Source organism: Echeneis naucrates, chromosome 6 (assembly GCF_900963305.1).
Source record: "Echeneis naucrates chromosome 6, fEcheNa1.1, whole genome shotgun sequence".
Classification (NCBI taxonomy): Eukaryota; Metazoa; Chordata; class Actinopteri; order Carangiformes; family Echeneidae; genus Echeneis; species Echeneis naucrates.
The window spans coordinates 13,651,707-13,673,586 of record NC_042516.1 but is presented as its reverse complement, the minus strand read 5'-3'; the positions used below and the strand labels follow the sequence as shown (position 1 = coordinate 13,673,586).

At 40.8% G+C, this 21,880-nt stretch overlaps 3 protein-coding genes across 4 annotated transcripts; 2 read left to right on the top strand and 1 right to left on the bottom strand.

Moving 5' to 3' along the window:
• Nucleotides 1–4,236: 4,236 nt before the first annotated feature.
• Nucleotides 4,237–12,452, bottom strand: alg2 (ALG2 alpha-1,3/1,6-mannosyltransferase). 2 transcript variants are annotated; one of them, XM_029505279.1, is made up of 5 exons: nucleotides 12,396–12,452; nucleotides 11,768–11,939; nucleotides 11,505–11,642; nucleotides 10,524–10,691; nucleotides 4,237–9,291 (listed from the first exon to the last, which is right to left on the bottom strand). In XM_029505279.1, exons 2-5 carry the CDS (start codon nucleotides 11,936–11,938, stop codon nucleotides 8,551–8,553), a joined length of 1,218 nt encoding a protein of 405 aa, XP_029361139.1. In that variant the 5' UTR covers nucleotide 11,939; nucleotides 12,396–12,452; the 3' UTR covers nucleotides 4,237–8,550. The 2 variants fall into 2 exon arrangements, with proteins under 2 accessions (XP_029361139.1, XP_029361140.1); XM_029505280.1 differs by lacking the exon at nucleotides 12,396–12,452 and adding an exon at nucleotides 12,317–12,338.
• On the top strand, nucleotides 6,103–7,572 carry LOC115044641 (HRAS-like suppressor 2). Its single transcript, XM_029503774.1, has 4 exons — nucleotides 6,103–6,156; nucleotides 6,488–6,611; nucleotides 6,765–7,066; nucleotides 7,450–7,572. Exons 1-4 carry the CDS (start codon nucleotides 6,103–6,105, stop codon nucleotides 7,570–7,572), a joined length of 603 nt encoding a protein of 200 aa, XP_029359634.1.
• Nucleotides 12,453–12,814: 362 nt separating the features above from the next.
• sec61b (SEC61 translocon subunit beta) lies at nucleotides 12,815–16,017 on the top strand. The gene is made up of 4 exons (XM_029504904.1): nucleotides 12,815–12,953; nucleotides 13,473–13,570; nucleotides 14,512–14,616; nucleotides 15,419–16,017. Exons 1-4 carry the CDS (start codon nucleotides 12,951–12,953, stop codon nucleotides 15,504–15,506), a joined length of 294 nt encoding a protein of 97 aa, XP_029360764.1. The 5' UTR covers nucleotides 12,815–12,950; the 3' UTR covers nucleotides 15,507–16,017.
• Nucleotides 16,018–21,880: the final 5,863 nt, after the last annotated feature.

The following is a 21,880-nucleotide window of genomic DNA, read 5'->3' as shown; positions in this document are numbered from 1 at the left end:
TTTCAAACAAGAACTACCCAAACACACACACTCATACACAAACAAATTCCCACAGGGGCGGGGGGGGGGGGGCTTAGCCCCACAGGAACCCTCCAGAGAGGTGTATCTGATCCAGACCTACCATTGGCTAGCCTCCTCTCACCCAGTGTCCCCTGTGAGCTCATTAGCCCCAATCATAACCACTTCCCTATGTCTACTTTACACACTCCATCCATTGCCATCCTGCCACACACAAATTACACCCTCCATCAGGATTGGATGGATAGCATGTGGCTGTGAATGTAGCAATACATGAGAATTTAAAGGACAAGGAAGGTCGGCGAGCCCCATGAGCCCCCGACATTTCCCAGTGGAGTTTGTAGACCCCAGAAGAGCGGAGGGAAGGCAGCAGCAGAAGACACGAGTGGAGGTGAAAAGTAGGCAGAAGGAGGTTAAGAAAGTGTGTTTACGGGTGATGAAGTGTTTGACCAGGTTTTAGTTCAGGGCCCCTATACTGTTCTTTCGTGCCATATGACCCAGATGGGTGGCAAGGGAGAAAATGAGGAAGGAGGGGGAGGGTGAAAGAAATAAAGAAAGAGGCTTTTCATATAACAGATGAGAGTATGCTGCAGACACAGGAAGGACCCCAGAGAACCACAGAATGGGATGAGACAACAAAGAGCTCTATCATCAATTTAGTGAATAGATCTGTCCATCTATCCCTTTTACCTCACTCTGCTCTTTTTTTTTCACCATCTCTTCCTCTCATAATCAGCCTTTCATTGTGCCATTAGCTGAACCTGTAGTCTTAATCAGAGGCTTGGCACAGGCATCATTGCTATCCACTGCCCTTCTCACACACCTACACACACAAGCACAAACACTAAATAAACACATTTTAATGTGACACCAATCATGTCATCTTCTCAATGAGCCTCCCTCCTCCCTTCCTTGTCGTAGCCCACAGCCCAAACATAACACATGGGACGCCTGTCTCTGCCGTCAGTCAGGCAACACTCTGCCAATCTGTGTGTGTGTGTGTGTGTGTGTTTGTGTGCATAGCTTTTTGGCATCTTTCCCGTGAGGAAAGGAAATGATTTTAACTCAGTAACCTGAATCACCTCCTATCCCAAATCTTTGCATGAATACTGTATACACACACACACACACACACGCACAGTTATGCATGTCAGTGAGTGTGTATTGATAATGGCCATTAGCATATTTATGATCATTGCCAGCCTCTTATTGTTTGCTTGCTCCATTAATCTTCATCTGCTGCCTGCCGACTGACAGCTCAATCTAATAGGCCATCACTGGGCACACACACACACAGCCACTAAGACTGCATAGTTGTACACAAACCATAGTTGTATCAACAATCAGTGAGGGGCTTTGTCTCACACATGCAGACACACATTTAGGAAGACAGTGTGATTGACATTCACCCCTGTGAGTGTAATCACCGGAGGTTACCCTCCCCAGCTGTGTGGGGCCTGCTCCGGCTCCTCCCGCTCAGTGCTGCGGTGTCATACCCGAGAGGAAGTGAGCTCCATCTGAACCATAGGTGGGCGACGGTGCTTCTTGATAAGGGAGTAACAAGCCGGCCTCCCTCTGTAGACCTCTGTATACACACACACACACACACAACCCATAAATGCACCGCTGTGTCACTCAGCCCCGCCCCCCGTCATCATTAAAGACCCCTTTCTGTGGTCACCCTCAGCCCATCCACACCAGCTCTACAATAAATATATGCCTGAGGCCAATATCAGTGAAGAGAGAAACTTTCCACTCATCCATGGGAGGAAATCCGAAAAATGCAGCAGGTAAAAGTGCCACAGACACACACAGGGAGTTAAACTGTGCCCTGAGAGAAAAAAGGGGGGGGAGTGTGTGTGTGTGTGCAATAGGCTATGATGACAGCATGTGCATTTGCAAGTAAGTGCTCCTGTAATGTTTGCTCAAATGTTAATGAGTTTGTCTAAAGTCAGTATGACTGACTGACTCACTGCTGATTACTGGCTGAATGAGAGCAGGGAGTGAGCCAAGTTCAATGGGCAGCCCTCTCTGCTGTTGCCTCCTCCCCCCTCTTCTTCCTCCTGTATCACCCTGCTGCTCCAGAGAAGAGCCACCAGGCAGCCAGGATATCTGTGTGTGTTTGTGTGTTCAAACATCGGCCTGTCCGGGCCATAAACTTAATACAGTGGATGAATCTCATATTGTGATTTCTGCACCTGACACTGGTTTTAGTTCTGCTGACGTCCACCGCCATCTCCATGGTACTGTTGATTGTTGGGGTACCTGTGTCCTAACTCCTGTCTGTCTCTAAGAGAACCCACCACCACAGAATCATCAGAGTTTTACTGGAAATCAGAGGCAGACAGAAATGGAGATAGGCCATTTCCCATTGGCACTCCTAACCACCGACAGACAGCATCCAGGACTGATCCAGGAGACTGAATCCATCCTCAGAAGCCTCTCACGTGTTAGAGCTGATTAGACAGTATTTCAAGCACCAGAAAAATGATCAATGTTACCCCTACAGAGGGCGAGGAAGCTGAAGGAGGTCAACATTGTCCAACTCCCACACTTGGGCTTTGCAGATTTGGCCTGTGGTCCAAGATGTGCCTGAATGAGGCGGTCCAGTGCCGTAATGACGCGTCATTGGTCTGTCAAGGCTGCCACTGCACTGAGACTGCACTGAGACACACACACCACCATAGAGATGATCTTTATTACTAAACAAGAGTGGAGTTAGGTATCGCAGCTGTGGGGTGGACTTAAAATGCTACAAGGCTGTTTCAATCTATGAAATTGCAGATGCTTTCCTGCTTTGTGTTTCAAACCCCCAGATGTTTATTTTAAATGAGAGCAGCAGCAAATGATTGGGATTCAGGCTATAGAAAATGACAGCACCCCAACCCAATTTGAAATAAATAAATAAATAAATTAAAAATAAAAATCCAATAATATTCAAAAGACTAGTGTGTATCTATGCGTAGTGTTAGTCTAAACAATACACACCAGAGGCACATCACTAGTTCGTGGAAACTTTGATGGCTATTTAATCTTATCAGTGTACTGCATGTTCTTAATTTCAGATCAGTGTGACAAACTTCTTTTGCTTTTTTTTCTTGCTGTTATCTTGTGTTTGTTATCTGCCTAAAACTGGTGCTGGTAGAGATTTTCTACTAAAATTACATATAAAACAAGACTTCTTAACATTTTTATTGATAAACCTAGTGTGAATTAAATGGTGTCTGATGCATGAAATCTATGGACTCATTTATCTTTAAGCTGTAAGACGGTTTAAACTAAAAAAACACTGGCTAGAACAAGTTGTAATGCTTCTCTTTCCTGCCCCATAAAGCTATTTTTATTGAGGCTATCTATAATATTCCACTATTAGAGATTATAGAAGGTTTATTGTGATCTCCCACAGAGAGATGAGTTTTATGAAGCTTGAGTAAATCATTCCTTTTCTTTGTGATACCAGCTCCAATGACTCTTTGCTAGTGTGAGCAGAGAGTTGTGCAATGTTAACATTTATGAGGGGTAAGCTAATATATTTGAATAGTTTATGGAAGCAGTAAAGTGTGAAACGCATAATTTGCTAACATGTACCATGTAAAACAGCTCTTAAAGATGAGCCGTGAATACAAATGCTGATTTTCTTTTGTTTAAGATTATTCTATCATTCATGACCAGGAAGGCTCTTTCTTGTCTCTCTATTTTCATTCACAATAAAACTCTTCTGCACAAAAGGAGTAAACAGTGAGTGTGAAGAGAAGTCAGTTATGTGTATCTCTCTCTGTAATTAGGAAAAAAAAAAGCCAAACAATGCAATCTGAAAGCTTTGGATTGGAACTAAATAAAAAAACTAATATTTGGTTCTTATGTTTGTTGAAATTCTAACTTTTAATTCTGTTTCGTTGTTTGTTTTGCCAAAAAACAAAGCACTGAGCCTAATGCACTCTAAAATTGTTTTAAAGGATATAATCTCATTTTTTCCCTCAAAAATCTTTTAAACCATGAGGTTTACTGTGTAAAAATAAAAAAATGTATATGGAAGATTATCAAGATATTTTAAAAACATTTATGTGGATCTTTATTTATTGTTATCAATAAATTTCTTTTGTTAAAAATGTTTGGGGAATAAAACACATTTATAAGTGAACATAACTGAGAAATGTGTTTTTCCCTGTGACGTTTGTTTAGTTCAGCTGATTAAATATAAACCAGCATAACAATTCAGGTGTTCCAGTGTGTTTTTTTTATTTTTTTTTGAGGCAATGAGTCCATGACCTGGTTCCTTGTACAGGAGCAAGAGTTCAGATCGATGTTTTAACACAAACTGTGTTTCTCTCATCATCAGCTTCATTTAGCTCATGATTAAGTCCCAATCATGAGGTGTGATTAAAAGTCAGAGTAAAAATATTCCATACATATTTAATATTCCACTAACAAGGAAACCAGCTCCCAAACTGCCAACAAAATAGATATACGCCCCCAACACACACACACTCCCACATACATCTCTCCTTTCCTTGCCTGAAAACACACACCTAAACATTTCGCAGCTATCTCCCCCCACACCCCGTGCTGGCTAGGTGGAATTAGAAAACCAACCCCGCGGTCTCATTAATTAATTAAACACCCTGTGCCAGTGGCACCTGGGTACCGGTTATCACCGCCACTCAGACACACCGTGATCTCAATAACCGCCCCACCACAGGGCACAGAGAGCAGGGGGGAGGGATGGAGAGGATGGAAGGGACAGTGATTCTTCTTCCAAACTTTGAGCTAAAGACAAGTGAGAGTAAAGAGACTTTGGACATCATCTTTCTGTGGAGGCTGTAAAGTGGGACACATTCACTTTGAGCTTATACAGAGGAGCCGGGTGTGTGATTTTGTTTGTGTATCTTTGTCGCCTTTACAGGCTCCACAGGACCCTTTTATCATCTGGCCTAGCAGGGCCCCTAAATCACTGCAGGAACGCCCTCCTCATCATCTCCTCTTAATACCTCGGCATGTGGAAACACTGCAAACACACACACACACACACACACACACAGAAATCTGCTTTTGTTCTTGCACTATTAGCATTTTGCATTCCAGCCGTCTATAAATGAGCACTGGTGTTCACTTCTGAGGACATGTTCTTCCATCTACTCAATTTTTACAGTACATTGTGTAAATTGCCATGTTATCCATAATTATTTGTTTGAAATAAATCAGAGCTATCCATATCACGCATATTCCAGCTTCCGGCTTCTTCGTCATTAACAGTGGAAACCTAGATAACACTGCACACTCCACAATTTTTTGGAGTTACTAATGCAACACACACTTTTTGTCATGATTGTACTGTAATTTCTGAAGTTCTAAGTTACAAAGCATGTATCGAAGCGTTTGAAGGGAAAATTCCTAAAACCGGTCATACGATGACAGTATCTCATATTGAATCGCATTTGCATGGTAGATGAGCAACAACCAAACTCTATCCATTATTGAATGCAACAGATCAAAGAACCAATGACAGAATTAAATGTCAAAGTTTCAGCTATGGAGAGCAGAGATATTCTGCCTATACTGATCCTGAATACCAAGTGTAAATACTTTTTATTCTGCATTCATACATAAGAAAATATCTGAATCACATACATAAATTGACAAATCTCTGCAATATTCCAAACACTAAACCTGATTATCTATTTTAAATGAAACCAAGGCCATCAGCACTAATTGGACCTATAGGGACAAACAATTTGCAGTTCTGAAAAACAAGCTGTATTGCTGCTGGTTTCTTTGCATTTCAGTTTTTGAAATTGACTCAGATTATTCAGAAATGTCTGAATCAATATGTGAAGTGGGAATTGAAAACTCAGTGCCATGGAGACACACATCTGAAACAAACTTCGAAAAATGACAGAAAAAAGAAACAAAACACTGGAATATGGCTGAGGCTCACTGATTCTGAAAATTAAAGCATATATTAGACTAATTGGTAACATATTAGTATGCTCATTATCTTGGAAGAGTCATAGTCAGGGCTATCTGCGACTGAAGAAAGAGTTCAAAGCACACTTCAGTCTGTCTGGATTGCAGCTCACAACAACAATGGATCTTTTACGGAGCTGGGACAGTGTTTTCTCCCTGATGACATGGCAGCAGGTGAGAAATGATCAGTAAATCAAGATGATTTCATCTTTAAACAAAGTAGTCCTGATGAGGTATGTGCACATTTGTTGTTGTTTTTAAGATCATTCCTTTATAAACATTCAGATCTATGCAGCTTGGCATTGTTAGTATGTTGTTTTTTTTTTCCTTCATTCTCTTTTCTTGTCATAGCCCTCATTATCATAGGAAGCTCTTCAAAGGTCTGGCAACTTATATGATTAAATGACTCTGATCTCTTTCACAGATTTGCATCATAAACATATTGCTTATCTGAATTCAATGAGCAAATCAAGGAGAAAGACATTTTTAATCTGTTTCCCTTCAGACTGATCATAGTTTGCCAGCCGCAGAGATTGGAGACTTGATTGAGTTTGTGAACCCATTACTGGGATTGTCTCTGTGGAGTGTTCATGTTGGAGAAGGCCAAATTATTCATTTTGGAGTAGGAGGTAAGAAATTAAATGCGACTTTATTTAATCCTTTTTTTTTTCCTTTCTCAAATACAGATTCTTTTCTATTTTTGGTCAGTTTTCTTTTAGAAAAAATTCTTTCACTCAGTTAAATTGCACCAGATGTATTTTATATTTCTAATTTACCTCTAGATGAGAACATGACACAGAAGGTCTGCCGCAGCTTCTTTCAGAGAATATCTCCAAAGTCAAGAGGTGATCGTGCTCTGAAGACAACTAGAATCTGCATGCAGCACATTACGAATATCAAAGTGCCTCCAGGAACAAAAATCAGGGTCAACAACAACAAACACAACCTGGTTCCATCGCCGCAGGAAGTGATGAGGCATCGCTGTGAGACTTTCCTGCATCAGGAGTTCAAGTATGACCTCCTGAACTTCAACAGTGAGCATTTCGCCACATTTGTTCGATATGGCTGTGCTGTGTGCAACCAGGTGAGTGGGGCATGTGCTATTAGGTCTACAGCCAATCGACCAATAGAAAGGTCACTATGCAACTATTTTACACTCGGATTATTGTTGAAGTAATTTTTCAGTGGGACTGTTACTTTTGACGGGCCCAGGTTTTCTAACGTGGGGATTTCCTACTTTCAGATTTCTAAAAGTACAACTGTGTACAAACCTTTACTTAAACAAAACAAGACATCGGGGGTATTTTATTGTGATATTGTATTACTGTGATTGGCATTCTGACATTTTATTGCTCAAATAATTAATAATCTGGGAGAGAATAATCTGCATGTTAGTCAATAAGGAAAATATTTTTATGAGTGCAGACCTAAAGTAATAAGCCAATTCTTACCTCTTTTTTTTTTAAGATTCCCTTTAAGAAAAAGAATGAAGCGCATGCAGATACAACTGAAACTCTGCAAATGATAATGCAGCAGCGGCTGGAGACAGAAGCATTCCCAGTTGTCCATCAATTACATCCGTCACACTAACTTTGTTAACCAGGACATTTTTAGAAAGTCCTTCACAGGTACTTAAAGAATGTTTCATTTAACAACTCAAGCCACAATAAAATATGCTCACAGCATCGACAATGTTTCTGTGTCTCTTTGCTCTCCCACAAAGTCCTTAGCAAACTCCATTAAAGGCCAAAAAAACTTAACAACAAAGCAAAGTCCATAGCAGTCAGGAAACTATTTGTCCTCTTGTTTATTAAGACTTCAGGAATGTCAATAAGAGCATTTCTATACAGTAGTAGGGCTGAGGAGGCCAATGTGCAGACACAATGACCTTCTGCTATTCTCCTCGCTGATAATGACCCAGACACAGGCACACTGCCCATCAGCCAGACCTCTAATAAAGCCAAACACTCTGTCAGCATCTCGTGAAGCTAAGCTCTGGGTGGACAGGAAGTAGCGGAAAGCATCTTGTTTATTGATCCAGAACTGTGTACTGCCTGATGGCACATAGTTGTAACTACATTCTTCTACTTCAACTCCCAGACGCACAAAGACAAAGACTACTGTATAAAGGAGAAGAGGAGCAAAAAAAAAAAAAAAACACAACCCAGTGCAAAACATTTCACTCTAACGATCAAGTCTTTTGGTACACTCATTTGTGAGGCTCTTGGTTGCCACGCTTCTACACATGCACAATTGCACAGACGCTCTTACAACATGCAGGGGTGGTATTTTTCAAGACATGAGATAAACAGGTTACTCTTCTCTTAATTAGTACAGAGATTCCATCCTTTTTTCCTCTCAGCAACCACCTGCAAGGAAATGCTGATTAATTTACATCTAAGTCCTCATAAAACCCCACTACCTCTCTGCACACAGACACAGACATTCTCTGTTAAAAGACATCCACTTCAACCAGACCCCATTCGTCTAAAGCCAGTTTCACAGTTTAGTAGAGGATCATTTTCCCACAATTCCACTGGTTTCTGGGCCCCTTTTGCAGCCTTCACTTCACTGGCTCAGCCTGACGATGTACCCATACAGCTGGTCTGAGAAGGCCTGAAGAGAGAACCTATCTTGTACCCTCTTCCTTCCAGCTTGTCCCATGTCCCTGCGGCGATGCGGCTCCCTGATGAGTCTCCCCATGGCCTCAGAGAAGGCTTCGGCTGTGGGCTCACACAAGAAGCCTGTTTCCCCATCTACCACACTCTCCAGGGGCCCCCCAGAGTTCACAGCGATAACAGGGCAGCAGCAGTACATGGCCTCCACAGGAACTATGCCAAAATGCTCTCTGCTTGGGGTATAGAGCACAGCGGTGCTGCCCTGCAGCAGCGCCACCTTCAGTGAATCAGAGGGGGAGCGCAAGAAAGTGACGTAGTCCTCCAAATGGAGCTGTGCTGCCAGCTCTTTCAGTTCAGTGTAATGTTCAACATTCTCAGTAACTCGGTCATCGTAGCCCCCTGCTACCACCAAGTGAATGCCGGCTCTCTGGCCTGGAGAAAGGCCGCTCCTCAGGGCTGCCAGTGCCTCCAGAGCGAGACCCAGATTCTTCTTTCTCTCATATCGGTTCAGAGAGAGAAATACGCAGGAGGTACCCTCGGGCAGCAGACCTTTAAGGGCTTGTGCTTCAGTGGATGGCTGGTCAAAGGTGCACGTGTTGAGAGAGGGATAGAGGACATCTGTCTGGACTGTTCTTAGACTATGAAAGGTCTCCCTAAAGATGCCTGCAGTGAATTGGCTGTTTACCAGAATCTAAGAAGTAGAAGAGAGAGATTAGTTCACAAGTATCTCACATACATCACAGGTCCCTATGAGCTTGAGAGCACCCTGCAGTCTTTGATTAGACTAAATAAGTCTAGCCTGAAAATTAAATGTCATTTCATTTCTATTAGGGCCTTGAGCTTTTACAACAGTCAGTCTATGAAAATCAGGCTGTAACATATTTTAAATAACAACTTTGCTTTAAAAAAAAAACAAAAAAAAACCCACTTTGTATTATAATTTATTCTATTGTGACCACTGTTTAGTTGCAACAGCACTGCCATTTACAGGAGCCAAACTCAAGTTAACTCAAGTTAATGAGTAATCTTTGTGACAGTGAGCCAATTTGTGTATAAAGCAAAAACAAATTTAACTTAAATCTATTTCTGGGCTGTTTCTGTCAGAAATAGACTGCAGCAACAAATTGTTGCACTGGAGAGAAACTGTGGTCAAAATGACTCATTCACAAGCTTTTTCATTAAGGTAATACAGGCACTTCTATCCAGCAATAGCTTTTCTCCAATATTTTGTATATTTTGAGTGTAAATTAATAGATGTTTTCTTTGAATGTTTTCTTTGGCTGACTGTGGTACTACTGACTATACAGCATTTTGTCATGAGTGCAAAGCATGGAAAATATAAAAATATATAAAAAGGTATGCAAGTAATGCTGTTATCTGAGCTGACATTTTCCTGTGCCTTAAGGATCAAGTCATACCCAACATATGCAAAGACAACTTTGCATTCGGATAAACTAAATATATATTACTTGTTACAATAGTTAAAATCACAATCACATTCTTGACTTTGCTGTCAATGTGTTGCATGAAAGGCAAGGTAAACTCGGGCAAATGAATAATATTATCCTGTCACTTGAATTTAAATACATTACTGATTCACAGAGCAAAGGTTTAGCCCTCAACTCTCCTGCAGACTCAGGCTCTCAGGCATCACCCTCTGGCTTACTCTGTGCCATAATCCGCACCAAAGCCAAAAAAGCATTTACTGTCAATACAACACCCCCCCCCCCCCCAGGAATTCAAGGGGTCAAACCTGAGGCATATTTTAAAATAGTTGAATCAATGCTTCTCATTTTTATACTGTATTAATGTGTTTTAGCGTTACAGTTTAGACCATATTTTCACAAAGATTATATATATATATATATATTTTCAGTTCAATCTTGTTCTGCAAATAAACTCCCCCTGTCTGCCATAACACACCATATCAGCCATGCCTGTGGTGCGTTCCTCCAGCCAGTCAATGGGAGCACGGTAAAGCTTTTTAAGAGCTGACTTCCTCTGGGTCAGCAGTTGGTCTGGAAAATGACAGTAAAAAAGAACTTTCTTCCTCTGACGGGACAGACGCAGCACTGGGATACACGCAGACACCTGGGGTGGAATAAGAGTTTATAAAAATACAAACATGTGTTCGACATTGCTCATCTCCTTGTAACTAAACAGTGACCAATATAACACCTTTGATGTGGAATCTAGCAATCAATATGATTTAGTGATCAGTGTGTAATGTGATGCAGTTTGACCCATATGTAGACATCATAAAAAAATAAGCATGAAGCTGAAATGTTAGCTAAACATTTGTATAAACTATACATTCATTATATACAACACTATGGTAATACTGCACAATGGAGCTAAATATTGTAAGCACTTTGCAACATTTCTTTTGCATGTTTTGGTTAAGATTTATATGATTTCACAATATTCTTAAAGAATAGAACTTATAGTCAGCTGATTTGCCCTCATGTGTTTTTGTGTGAACAAAACACCGTTTTTGTTGGTTTTGTGTGACAAACGGTAACTTTAATGGCATGTCATCATAAAAAGGTGTGATGCACAGAAAGAGTCTGCTGTTAACAACTGAAACTATTCTCTGAGTAGCAGAGTCAGTTACACAGGCAGGTAGCCAGTCTATCACAGTGTACCCACCTATACGGAGAGACAGAGAGACAAACAACCATTCAGAGTCACATCTATGCCTGTGGGCTATTTTTTAGAGTCACCAATTAAATCTTTAAAGTCTTTAGACTGTGGGAGGGAGCCAGAGCACCTGGAGGGCATGCAGGCAGAGGGGAAACAAGAATGTCCATACTGAGAGGCGCCAGAACCTTCTTGCTGGGAGGCAACTGCATCTAACCATCATCCCATGGTGGCAAATAGTAACATGACTGTAACACGACTCACCTGATCACAGAAGATGACATCATACTCCACCCCACTGAGAAAGATCAGGTAGAGAGCTACATAGATCATCCTCAGGTAGGCACAGAAGGCTCGTAGGTAACCAAACACAGCAGTGGGAAGCCAGTCACCCACACACACCTATTAGAAAAGTAACATAAACCATGAAGTTGCAGCTACCATAAAGTGTGCATTTTAAATACATTCAACGCATACATTCTATGCGCTTTGTGCATTATATCATGTCCTGAGGTGTGTTAACATACCACAGGCAGGTCTGGGTCCAGGGTTTCAGAGAAACAATGTGTTGGATCATAATGGGCTGTCCAGATCTGAACACTGCATCCCTGGGCCTTCAGAGCGACAGCTGCATCAACCACCAATCGCTCTGCACCACCAATACCCAGGTCTGGATGGAGGAACACCACCCGTGCCATCCTGCACAAGAGGAATGGATGAAGTTAAACACAGTTTGATATATACATGAAAAAAAATCCCCACATCATGTAAAATGATAAATACGCTGATTTCGGTGAGCATAGAAAGACAGTCGACTCTGAAAAGAGTTCATTTTCAATGGAAATAAAATACTGCAGAAATTCACGTCTCCTCTGATGCAAACAAAGAAATGTTTCAGAGCTCAACTGTACGCAAACGTAGAAATGTTGTGGGGGTAAGGACACAGGCGACAGGTATGGTTTGTTTCGGCTGATTGCTTTAGAAATGTAACATGAGTGCTTTACGCTGCAGAAATAAGGTAACAGATCCCAACTAGCCAGTTGCTAATAAAAACAAACTCGTATCAATAAACATACAATAGTCAACCTGGCAGACAATCGCCTTCGTAAATAACTACCGTAACCACGTTATGATTTAAATATACTATGAGTTTACCTGAGGAGCTGGTGGTTATGCTCTTCCGGTTGCCCGTACCAGCAGGACCTACGGCTACGAAACGCTGTCGCATATGCGCCATGTTGGATCAAACCGACCGCTGAGATCAAGCTGATCTCACCTCACAGCGGAACCACTATGGCGCCAGTTTCTCCGACGTAAAGTGAACACGTCTCATTCGAGTCACAGCGGGTTGTTGTTCTGCCTTTTCGCAAAAGTGAAAATACATATCTTAATTCGATGAATAAAAAAAAATCTCCCCAACAAAAATTTATAAAAATTCAACCATCACAAGCACAAGTTGCAGCAAAATGACACGAGGGTCCATGTTTTCGTATCCGATGTGGTCAGGGGGTCAGGCGGTCAGGCGCTGCTTGGTCGCCCGCACTGGTCTTGTGTTTTGCAGTCGTGTCCTTTTCAGAGAGCGTCAGCACCGAGAGAGCTCTTCTCAAGTTTTGAGTCGTTCATACATCGACTGCTGCTGCCCATTTGACGTGGACGTCGGCTGGAAGAAGGACTTAAGGTTTCAACTCACTCGGGAAAAATAAAAACAAAATGGTAAGATTCCCTGCGCCATTAGAAAGAATTCTTACTGTAAGAGCTAAATAGCTGTGTTGCTCTTATTCAGACCTTGACTAACGGTTTGCTATGTGTTAGCTTGGTTGCTAACGTTAGCTCATCATATGTGGACGTGGCTAATTGTTACCAGCTCAGATTGTCTCGTAGCACATTTGAAGATGGCCCAGAACATAATGAATTGCTTGAATATGCTGATGAACACGTTTGGTCGAGACTATATTTTAACATTAAACGTTAATGCAATGGACAGTGTGGTCAGCCTCTCAAGACGCTGGCATTCAACATGTATATTTCAGAATCAGTGAGAGATCAAAGAATGTTAGCTTAGTGTTTTATGTCCTGAATTCTGTAGATGAGTATTCTTTTTTTTTTTTTAATCTATTTTAATTTAATGTATTAACTTTTTATGTATCTATGAAACGTCAGTGTAATTGACACAGACCTGGTATAATAGAGGCGTACACTATTTGTATTTTAATTCTGGTGTCTGTCTTTCAGCCTGGACCAGCAGCAAGTGCAACCAATGTTGGGGCATCTGGCCGTTCACCCAGCAAGACAGTGGCCCCCCGTGCAGCAGGCTCCACAGTCAGACAGAGGTTCACATACACTCAACCTGCACAAACTACATTCACCCCAGCAAACGGATGCAGAGGGATAACTTCCCAAAAGTGAAGAGTACAGATGGATGGCAAATAACAGCAGGCTATTAGATGTTTCCACTCAGACCTCACAGGGTTCCCTGAATGGTCTGAAAATCCTATGAATCATGCAATATTTCCCCCACAATCCTCACAACTCAATCACTTTTGGTATTGAAAGATTTTTGGCAGATGGATAAGACATCAGTCTAATCTCCCATCATAAAAGCACCCAGTCAGAGAATAAAATTAGGATAATGCTGTTCATGGTTTCTGTAGAGTTCAGAGACTTGTAGGGGCCCAAAACGAATGATGAGCTGTCCATTTGTCTGGGCGTAAACACACCCCATAATTATTTTTCAAATAACCTCAGGATTGGCTCCACCTGCTCATTTCATCATTATTTAATCTGTAAGGTGATTGATAAATTCTGTGTAGTTCTTTCCTGTACATATTTCTGTTCCCTCCGAAGATTGAAGCAGCAGATAGATGTCGTACTATGGGCTTAATCAGTGTGTAATTAGAGGCTCACTGTCACCTTTCTCATTTTGTCTCGATACTATCATCCTCTTCATTACCTCATTATCCTCAGTTTAATCTCATCACATGAGTGAAACAGCCATTAATCACTACTCTATTGAAACTGTAACATTAGTGGGTAATGATAAAGTACATCATGGCAAAGATATGTTTTTGTAATTAACTTGCTTACATCCCAATTTAATGTTCTCAAGATTCTTTGGGTTGGTTTAGCTCCTGTGTTTTTATAAAATTAAGTGTAGTTAGTATGAAATGTAAACACCATAATAATGACCAATTTCCTCACACTAATACTGTACCAGCTTCACTATGGTTACTGCATCAACATCCTCTTAATGTGTGTGTTATATGTTTGACAGGAAAGCTACCAGCAGTGGTACACGCAGCGGTGGCAGGACCACTGGATCAGCTGGCACTGGTGGCATGTGGCGCTTCTACACAGAAGACTCACCAGGCCTCAAAGTGTAAGTGCAACTTATGAAAACAGATGCTGTAAGCTAGCTATATATAAATACCACTAATTTAGTTTTCTATATTGTATCTGCTCATAAAAAGACCCCACTAATTCGCAGGAGCGCTGATACCCATACCACGATTAATGTCATTTATGTTCATCCGGTGTAGTGGGAGAAATGTTTAATGGCAGGAAATTAGGCAGATGTGACATTGTGGCGAAACAAATAATTTCAGAGCGGTGATTCAGTTTAAGTGTGTCTATATATACACAGAAGTGTGTTGAAAAGTGCACATTTAGAAAACTTCCTACCCCATAAACTTCTACTCTGATGCTTCCTCACCCTTAATATTAGAGAACTCATCCCATTTTCCGGCCATAGCCAGCCATTGTTGATCGATTGGTGCTATGGTGGTTATTGAGTATGTCTCTCTGGTAGTCGAAGGAGGGCACACTCACTATACAGTGCTGTATATCGAGTGCATGTTTGTTTCAGCGTTAGATGCTGGCCTCAAAGCTTCATTAAAGGATCCACTCTGAAAGGTCAACTCAATTACAGCCTTCTGACAGGGCGAGGAGGGGGCAATAAAGGAGATGGTTGGCATGGCAATGCTGCTACATAGTGATGTACCCCCTCCCCCCACTGAGTCCCTCCTTGACAGATGAGAACCCCTCCTTCTTTCTAAGCACATCAATAAAATCAGACACTCCACTAAGACTCACTCTGGTTGGGATAACAGCAAATGATTGGATTTTGTGTGTGTCCGTGTGTGTTAATCTGAGTGTTAATCAGTGTCTTTTTGTTGTGACAGTGGTCCGGTACCAGTGCTGGTGATGAGTCTTCTTTTCATTGCTTCAGTCTTCATGCTGCATATCTGGGGGAAGTATACCCGCTCTTAAGCTTGACCTGACGACCTCTGACCCTGCGGCTCAGTTTCTTAACACATTGGATCTGGACCAAACAAGAAATGAACAACAACCTTACATCCCTTGTTCCCTTCTAATCTGTCATTACAACACAAACTGGATTTTTATGCAAACATGTCCTTGTGCATAAATGTGGACAAGTACACAACCTTCTTCTACATCTAATGTTTTTAATCACTTTGCTGTTTTTGTCCACCCATGTTTTGAACATTGGGTGATCTGGAGGAAGCCAGGCGATACCCATCTGCCTGTGTAGCCCCGCCTCCACTCAGCAGCAGGTGCTCCCTCAACTGTTGCATCTAGGTTCAGTGCTGTGCTCAAAGACACTTATTTTCAGGCCTTCAGCAACCATTTCTCCTTCTAGCCTGATTTTTTTTTTTTTATTAACAGCATTTGTACAAAATGTGATTGTAATATTGTACAATAAAAAAGTTAAAAATATTGCATTAAAATTGAACTTTATTTAATTTAATGACAGAATAAAAAAATTTTCAGTTTGTTGGGGAAATTATTTTGTACTTTTAATTTGTTTTCCTGCATATTTCTCAACATATACTGTTGATGTAGTGTGCACTTGAACCCATATGCCTTCTGAAAGCACAAGAAGTTTGATTTCAACAAAGACTACACAGTAGGTTGTTGTGCTTTTAGACAAAGCAAGTAGCACTGTGGTCAAATGTTAGCATCATGGACAGCTGAACTTATTTAGTTTAAATAATCCCTTCTCTTTGCAATGTATTTCATGGTGATTTTGTGATATTTAACTTGACCTTCCAATGTTCCTTTTTTACAGTATACTCACTGTGTTACCAATCATAATTGTCGAACCATTTTTTGTGTCCTATGGCTGTGATGTCCTTAACATAATATTACACAGTGCTACACATACTGTAGGCTATAGCACATTATCTGCATGAGCAGAAAAGCCCAGACCTAATTTTACATACATCACGATCCAAAAGCCTGAGACCACTTTTTACTCGAGTGGGAAAGTGGCCTCAGATATCTGGGCCTCACTACAGTCACACCAGCGGTGTGAGTTTTTCTGGATGAAAGTGCTGTCTTCCACAGACGTTTAGGAGCAGTGGTCTCAGTATAGGTCACCTCGGGGGATAACGTAATTGCAGGTAAAATAAGCTTTTAAAAAAAGCTGTCTCCATCGTGGCAGCCCCACCAGAAGGGATGCGATATGCAGGACATCAGAAGCTGCACTGCTTATTTCTGACGTCTGAAATAACTGAACATTACTTTCTGCCTTTCCAAATAGCTGTCCATGTTACTGCTGTTCTTGTGTCTATGGGTAGAACAATCAGTCAATGATGAAATCATACAGCTGCATATATCATCCTCTAACACACATCTAACACCACTCCATAAAGCATTCTTGAAAAAATTCACGTTGCACTCTTTAGTGCAATAGCTCATCTTAAGTTTGACTTGTACAATAAAAAGAGAAGTGTATTTTGTCTTCCTGAACATTCGCTGATAACCCTTTCCTGATTTGAGTTTTGCCCAGGCGTCTTTTCTTCTCCTCCTGAAGGGGGCGCCACAGACTATTTTCTATCACCGACAGAGGACATCAGCTCTCATGCTCTCTCCTGCCTGTCTCAAACAGGTATGTGCACATGTTCTCTGTGGCACATTTTTCACCCAGTCAAATGTGGTGTGACATTAATCAGTGTATAAAAGCCTCTTTTATGCATCATTATCAGATTTTTCATGTTGATGTAATTAATTGGTCTGATGAACGCCAACATAAAAGTGAGGTGAAAGAATTCAAAACGTGCTGTGTATGCTGTCGTACCAGCTGTAGGTTGGATGTTTGCGGTATAGAAGATATAGTTCTGGCCAAACTTGCATCACCAGGTTATCTGTGTTGAATATGAAACCACCAGCTGGCATGGCTTGTGCTTCTGTGTGTGTCATTGTGTTCTGTGTATGTGTTTGTGCGTGTGATCTTGTACCTTGTGGTAAACGTAGCATTCGAATCCTGTTCATTAATTTATTCTGTTGCTATGGCTCTGCTTTCCCACTGGCTTCCAGTGTTCGTGGCAGACTTAGGCATTACTGCCACGTCACGCTCCCTCTTGTCCCTGTCCTGCACACACACACAAACATTCACGGACTCCACGACCCAATTCACGGTGGCACAACACGGCATTGGGCCAGAATAATTCAACACAACAATTAAATATGAAGGAGCCGTGGCAAAGCGGCCCCCCCAGTGTACAGGAGTCAAACAGGCCCGAGCAGCATGTGGCGCACTGTGACCCTCCACACTGATGCAACCTGTAGTTCCCAACTCCTTTTGACAACTCAAGTGTTTCATCAAGAGATAGAACAATGTGGTATCATTCCTTTTTTTTTCTAAAGCAGTGACCAGACATCTCAGACTTTCTGTTTGGGACAGACAGACAGAGATATCAATAATACAAGGTAGACAGATAAACGCAAAGTTGATAGATTTTCAGATCTCTGCTCTCTGATCTCTGATCTCTGTTTGAAATGTTTTTTATGCAGACTTATTAGGCAATCCAATCTGAGAGATTTACAGGCCTGGGTCATTTTTAAAAGCTGAATTTTATCTTGAAGAAGATAGTTCATCAAAATATGAAACTTTTGAGACTGAAATAAATGACCATCTAAGATTGGAGTTTGTGATTTTGTATATTTTCTTTAAAGCAAGCAAGAATTTCATAAAAATAGACGTGGGATTAGTCAGGAAACTTTTTCCAACAGGGTGACAGAAATTCACCTTTCACAGAAAGAAACACAACTCAATTACATTCAAAGGTTTGAAATAATAATCATTTTTAGATTAAAAAGACGAAAAAAAAAAACATAAGAAAGTGATTTAATGCATCCAACTGCAAACTGACAGAGTTCCTCAGAGACACTGAAGTGTCTCTTATAGAAGTGGAATTTACAAGTGAGTGATTTATGCTCCCTGCACTGGAGATTATTTGATAAAAGCTGTATGAATACTCCATCAAAACTGCATCAGAGTTTTCATCGAGATGAACGTTATGTTACCGGACAAGCAATGCCTATATCTATTTGAACATTAAATTTCAAGGTAACCTTTTTCTCGTGGAAAAAAACACGAAAGAGAAAGAAAAGATGCATTTTTTTCAGAGTGCTTCCTCTCTATGTCTTTTTCAACAGAAACCCATATCCTGTTAGAAAGCCACATACTTTTACAAGGGATGGCCCCTTACTTAGACACACACACGCACACAACACACATGCACACACAAAGACAGGCACTCTTGAGAACACTTGTAAATAGGTCACATATATTTTCTGTTCTACATGACACATGTTGCTCCATGGTTCAGCATTAAAAAGACAGACGCAACAACAGTATCAATCTCTCTCTCTCTCAATCTTCTCTCATTAATCCACCACCACAGCTATCAGGATATCCGATGCAGCAGAGGCCTTGTGATATAGACGCCTTTTCTGTGAAAGAGGGTGCAGAATATTCAGTCTTATAGATGAGTGGGAGGGCTTGCCTGGCCTTGCATGTTTGCACATCTAGCGTGTGTGTGTATTTTTTGAGGGGATCACACGGTTGGTAAAACGTGGAATAAATGGACAGACGAGTGGAATCGATCCTCACTCACTGACCAAGGACTACCTGAGGGATGTCCTGAAAAATGAGTGCTGGTGGAAGAGATGTAGAGACTCTTGTAACAGGTTCTACATTTTGGAAATATACTATAAATTAATATAAATTGATGTTCACTGAATATAAATATAAATTCTCTGCCATCAACTAATTTTATATAAAAATGTGCTCAACAACGTATGCTGTTGCATGTTAGTACCAGCACTAGCAGAATAAGTGTTTCCATCCACTATTTCAATAAAAATATAAGAATAAGAATATTTGAAGGGTAATGCATTTTGTGTATAAAAATTTCATTTTGACGCAAAAATAAAACTATATATTCAAGGGAAATGGCCTTTTCAAAGTAGATGCTGGTGATGCTGAAACTCATATCATTGGGAGGCTCAGTCCAAAGAAGAATGCATCATATTTCATAGATCTTATTGGATGCATTGCCGAGAAAATTGTGAGCTCCTAGAGCAACCTTTGTATTCTGAATGAATTGCTTTTGCATAATATAAGCCAAACTAATTTCCTTCATGCTACCTCACTCTGGATTTATACCAATGCCTATTTTTAATCTGTGGATCAGACTCAGAAGCAACATTTATTCATGTTATTTGTTTACATCCTCTGTGATTACATGTGCTAATATTAGACTTGTTGTTGTGATCATAAGACCAGTGATCATAAAGTGATTAGTAAGTAACATATAAGCCACTGGTGCAATGCTCTGTTAATGGCTAATGACCTCTCACACAGACTGATCTGCTGAGAGATGAGCGCTTGTTCACTGTAAAATAATCTGACTTCATATTCTGCAATCCAGATCACATGGTCACCATCATGTCTCCTGGTATGTGGGTCATGGAGTTGTAGGGGAAAGGGACAGAGGTAACATAAGGTAGATAAAGTAATTGACCACGTCTAAGAGAGTGCGAGTGTGAGTGTGTGTGTGTGTGTGTGTGTGAGCGTGTGTGAGAGAGTATGTGCCAGCTGGAGGCTTCCTGATCTTTTTGCACTTAGATCTTCTTTCAGATAGAAATAGATGTCTCAGATTTGGAGCCAAAGCTGAGTGTGCATCTATCAGTACTCCATCGTTCTCTCTCTAATCCTCTGTGTGACACACTCATGACACACTCACACTCTCATGCTTTATGCATGAAACATCAGTGATGTGAAGTCCATACACGTAACAACTTATAATAACTGCTTATATAGCCATATATAGCTACTGTACATCACAACTGTTCATTGTACATAATTATAATAGTTGTTGTCAATTATAAACACAAATTCAAGCCATTCTTGCAGTATCTCTGGGTATTGTAATTAAACACGACACTGTGAAGCCTATACTGCATGCCAATGTCAAAGATTATTTTACAAATTGCCAGCTCAAGTATTTAGAGTTGACATGTGTACATCAGCACCATTCACAGACTCACACTTTATCGAACACTGCGAGTTATTCGCCGTCATTAAAAGGTGATACATTGTCTCTTGACATTTCTTCCTTATCAAAAGAGGCTGATCCACTAAAATACATCAAGCAAAAATAAATCCTCTGTCAACCAGGACTTCCTACTACTATTAAGTTCATTCAAAACTCCTGCAGCAGCTGTGTTTGACAAACTACTGTCATGTAGGAATGAATCTAAACAACTGCCAAGTCTTTATTCAAACCAAGTTTGCATTTTGATTTCCGTGAGATTTCCACAGTACTGGCACTCACTGTCATGCCTCTGGTCGTAATTCAATGGACAGTGAAAACTCGTCCATATAGTTTACAATAGACCAGTAAAATGACATTTTTTAGTAGGGGCCCGTAAAATGAATTAATTCAGAGATCTCACAAAACAGGACATTTCCATCAGTTTAAACGTAAAGACCATAGATTTGTTGTTTCAAGACGACTTGCTGAGAATATGCAAAGCGTTATTTGGAAGTCAGTCTTTTTAACAAATTATCTAATCAACATATAAAGGTAGAGTTTAAAGTTAACAAAAACAAAACAAAGAGGAAATAAAGGGGGAAAAGAAAGATAAAAAAAAAAAATCCATGAGAACAAGGTGTTCAAAAATAGAAGTTAAATAGAAATGGAAATTCACATTTTGAAGAAGGATACAGTTCAGACAGCTGAAATATATAGAGATGAAGGAAAGAGTAGAAACAGGGTTGAAACAGAGGAAGAAAAAAAAGAGCGCGGGAGAGAGAAAGCTATGAATAACTACATGGAAATGGAAACAAGTGGAGACAGTTGATGGTGGGAGAAAATCAAAAGAAATTCAACAGATCTATAGTGATGCGTGCAAAGAATTTAACAGAATGGAATAATGTGGAGGCTCGAGTGAAGACAAAGATGAAAGCTGAATAAAACCTAAAAGGAAGAGGAGAGGAAACTAAATACCACACGTTTGCTTTTGATGAGGAGACAATGAACGCCAAGTGAGAGATTAGTTAGAAGACAAATAAATAAATATCACGTAAAAATGCTCTGAGTCTCCGTTCTGCAGTGTGTGTGCACAGGGGGAACTATGATGAGGAGAATCCCGAGATGGAAGCAACATAGACCTTTTTGCACCCATCAGTCCGAGTTGTGCCCCATGTGACTGCCGCAGGCACGCAGGGCCAACTGGGCTGTGATGTCATAATATGTACACCGTACCCTCACCCCCACTCCACCCGCTCTTCAATCTAAACCTGCAGCCGAGCAGATCGGACTGGACCCTCG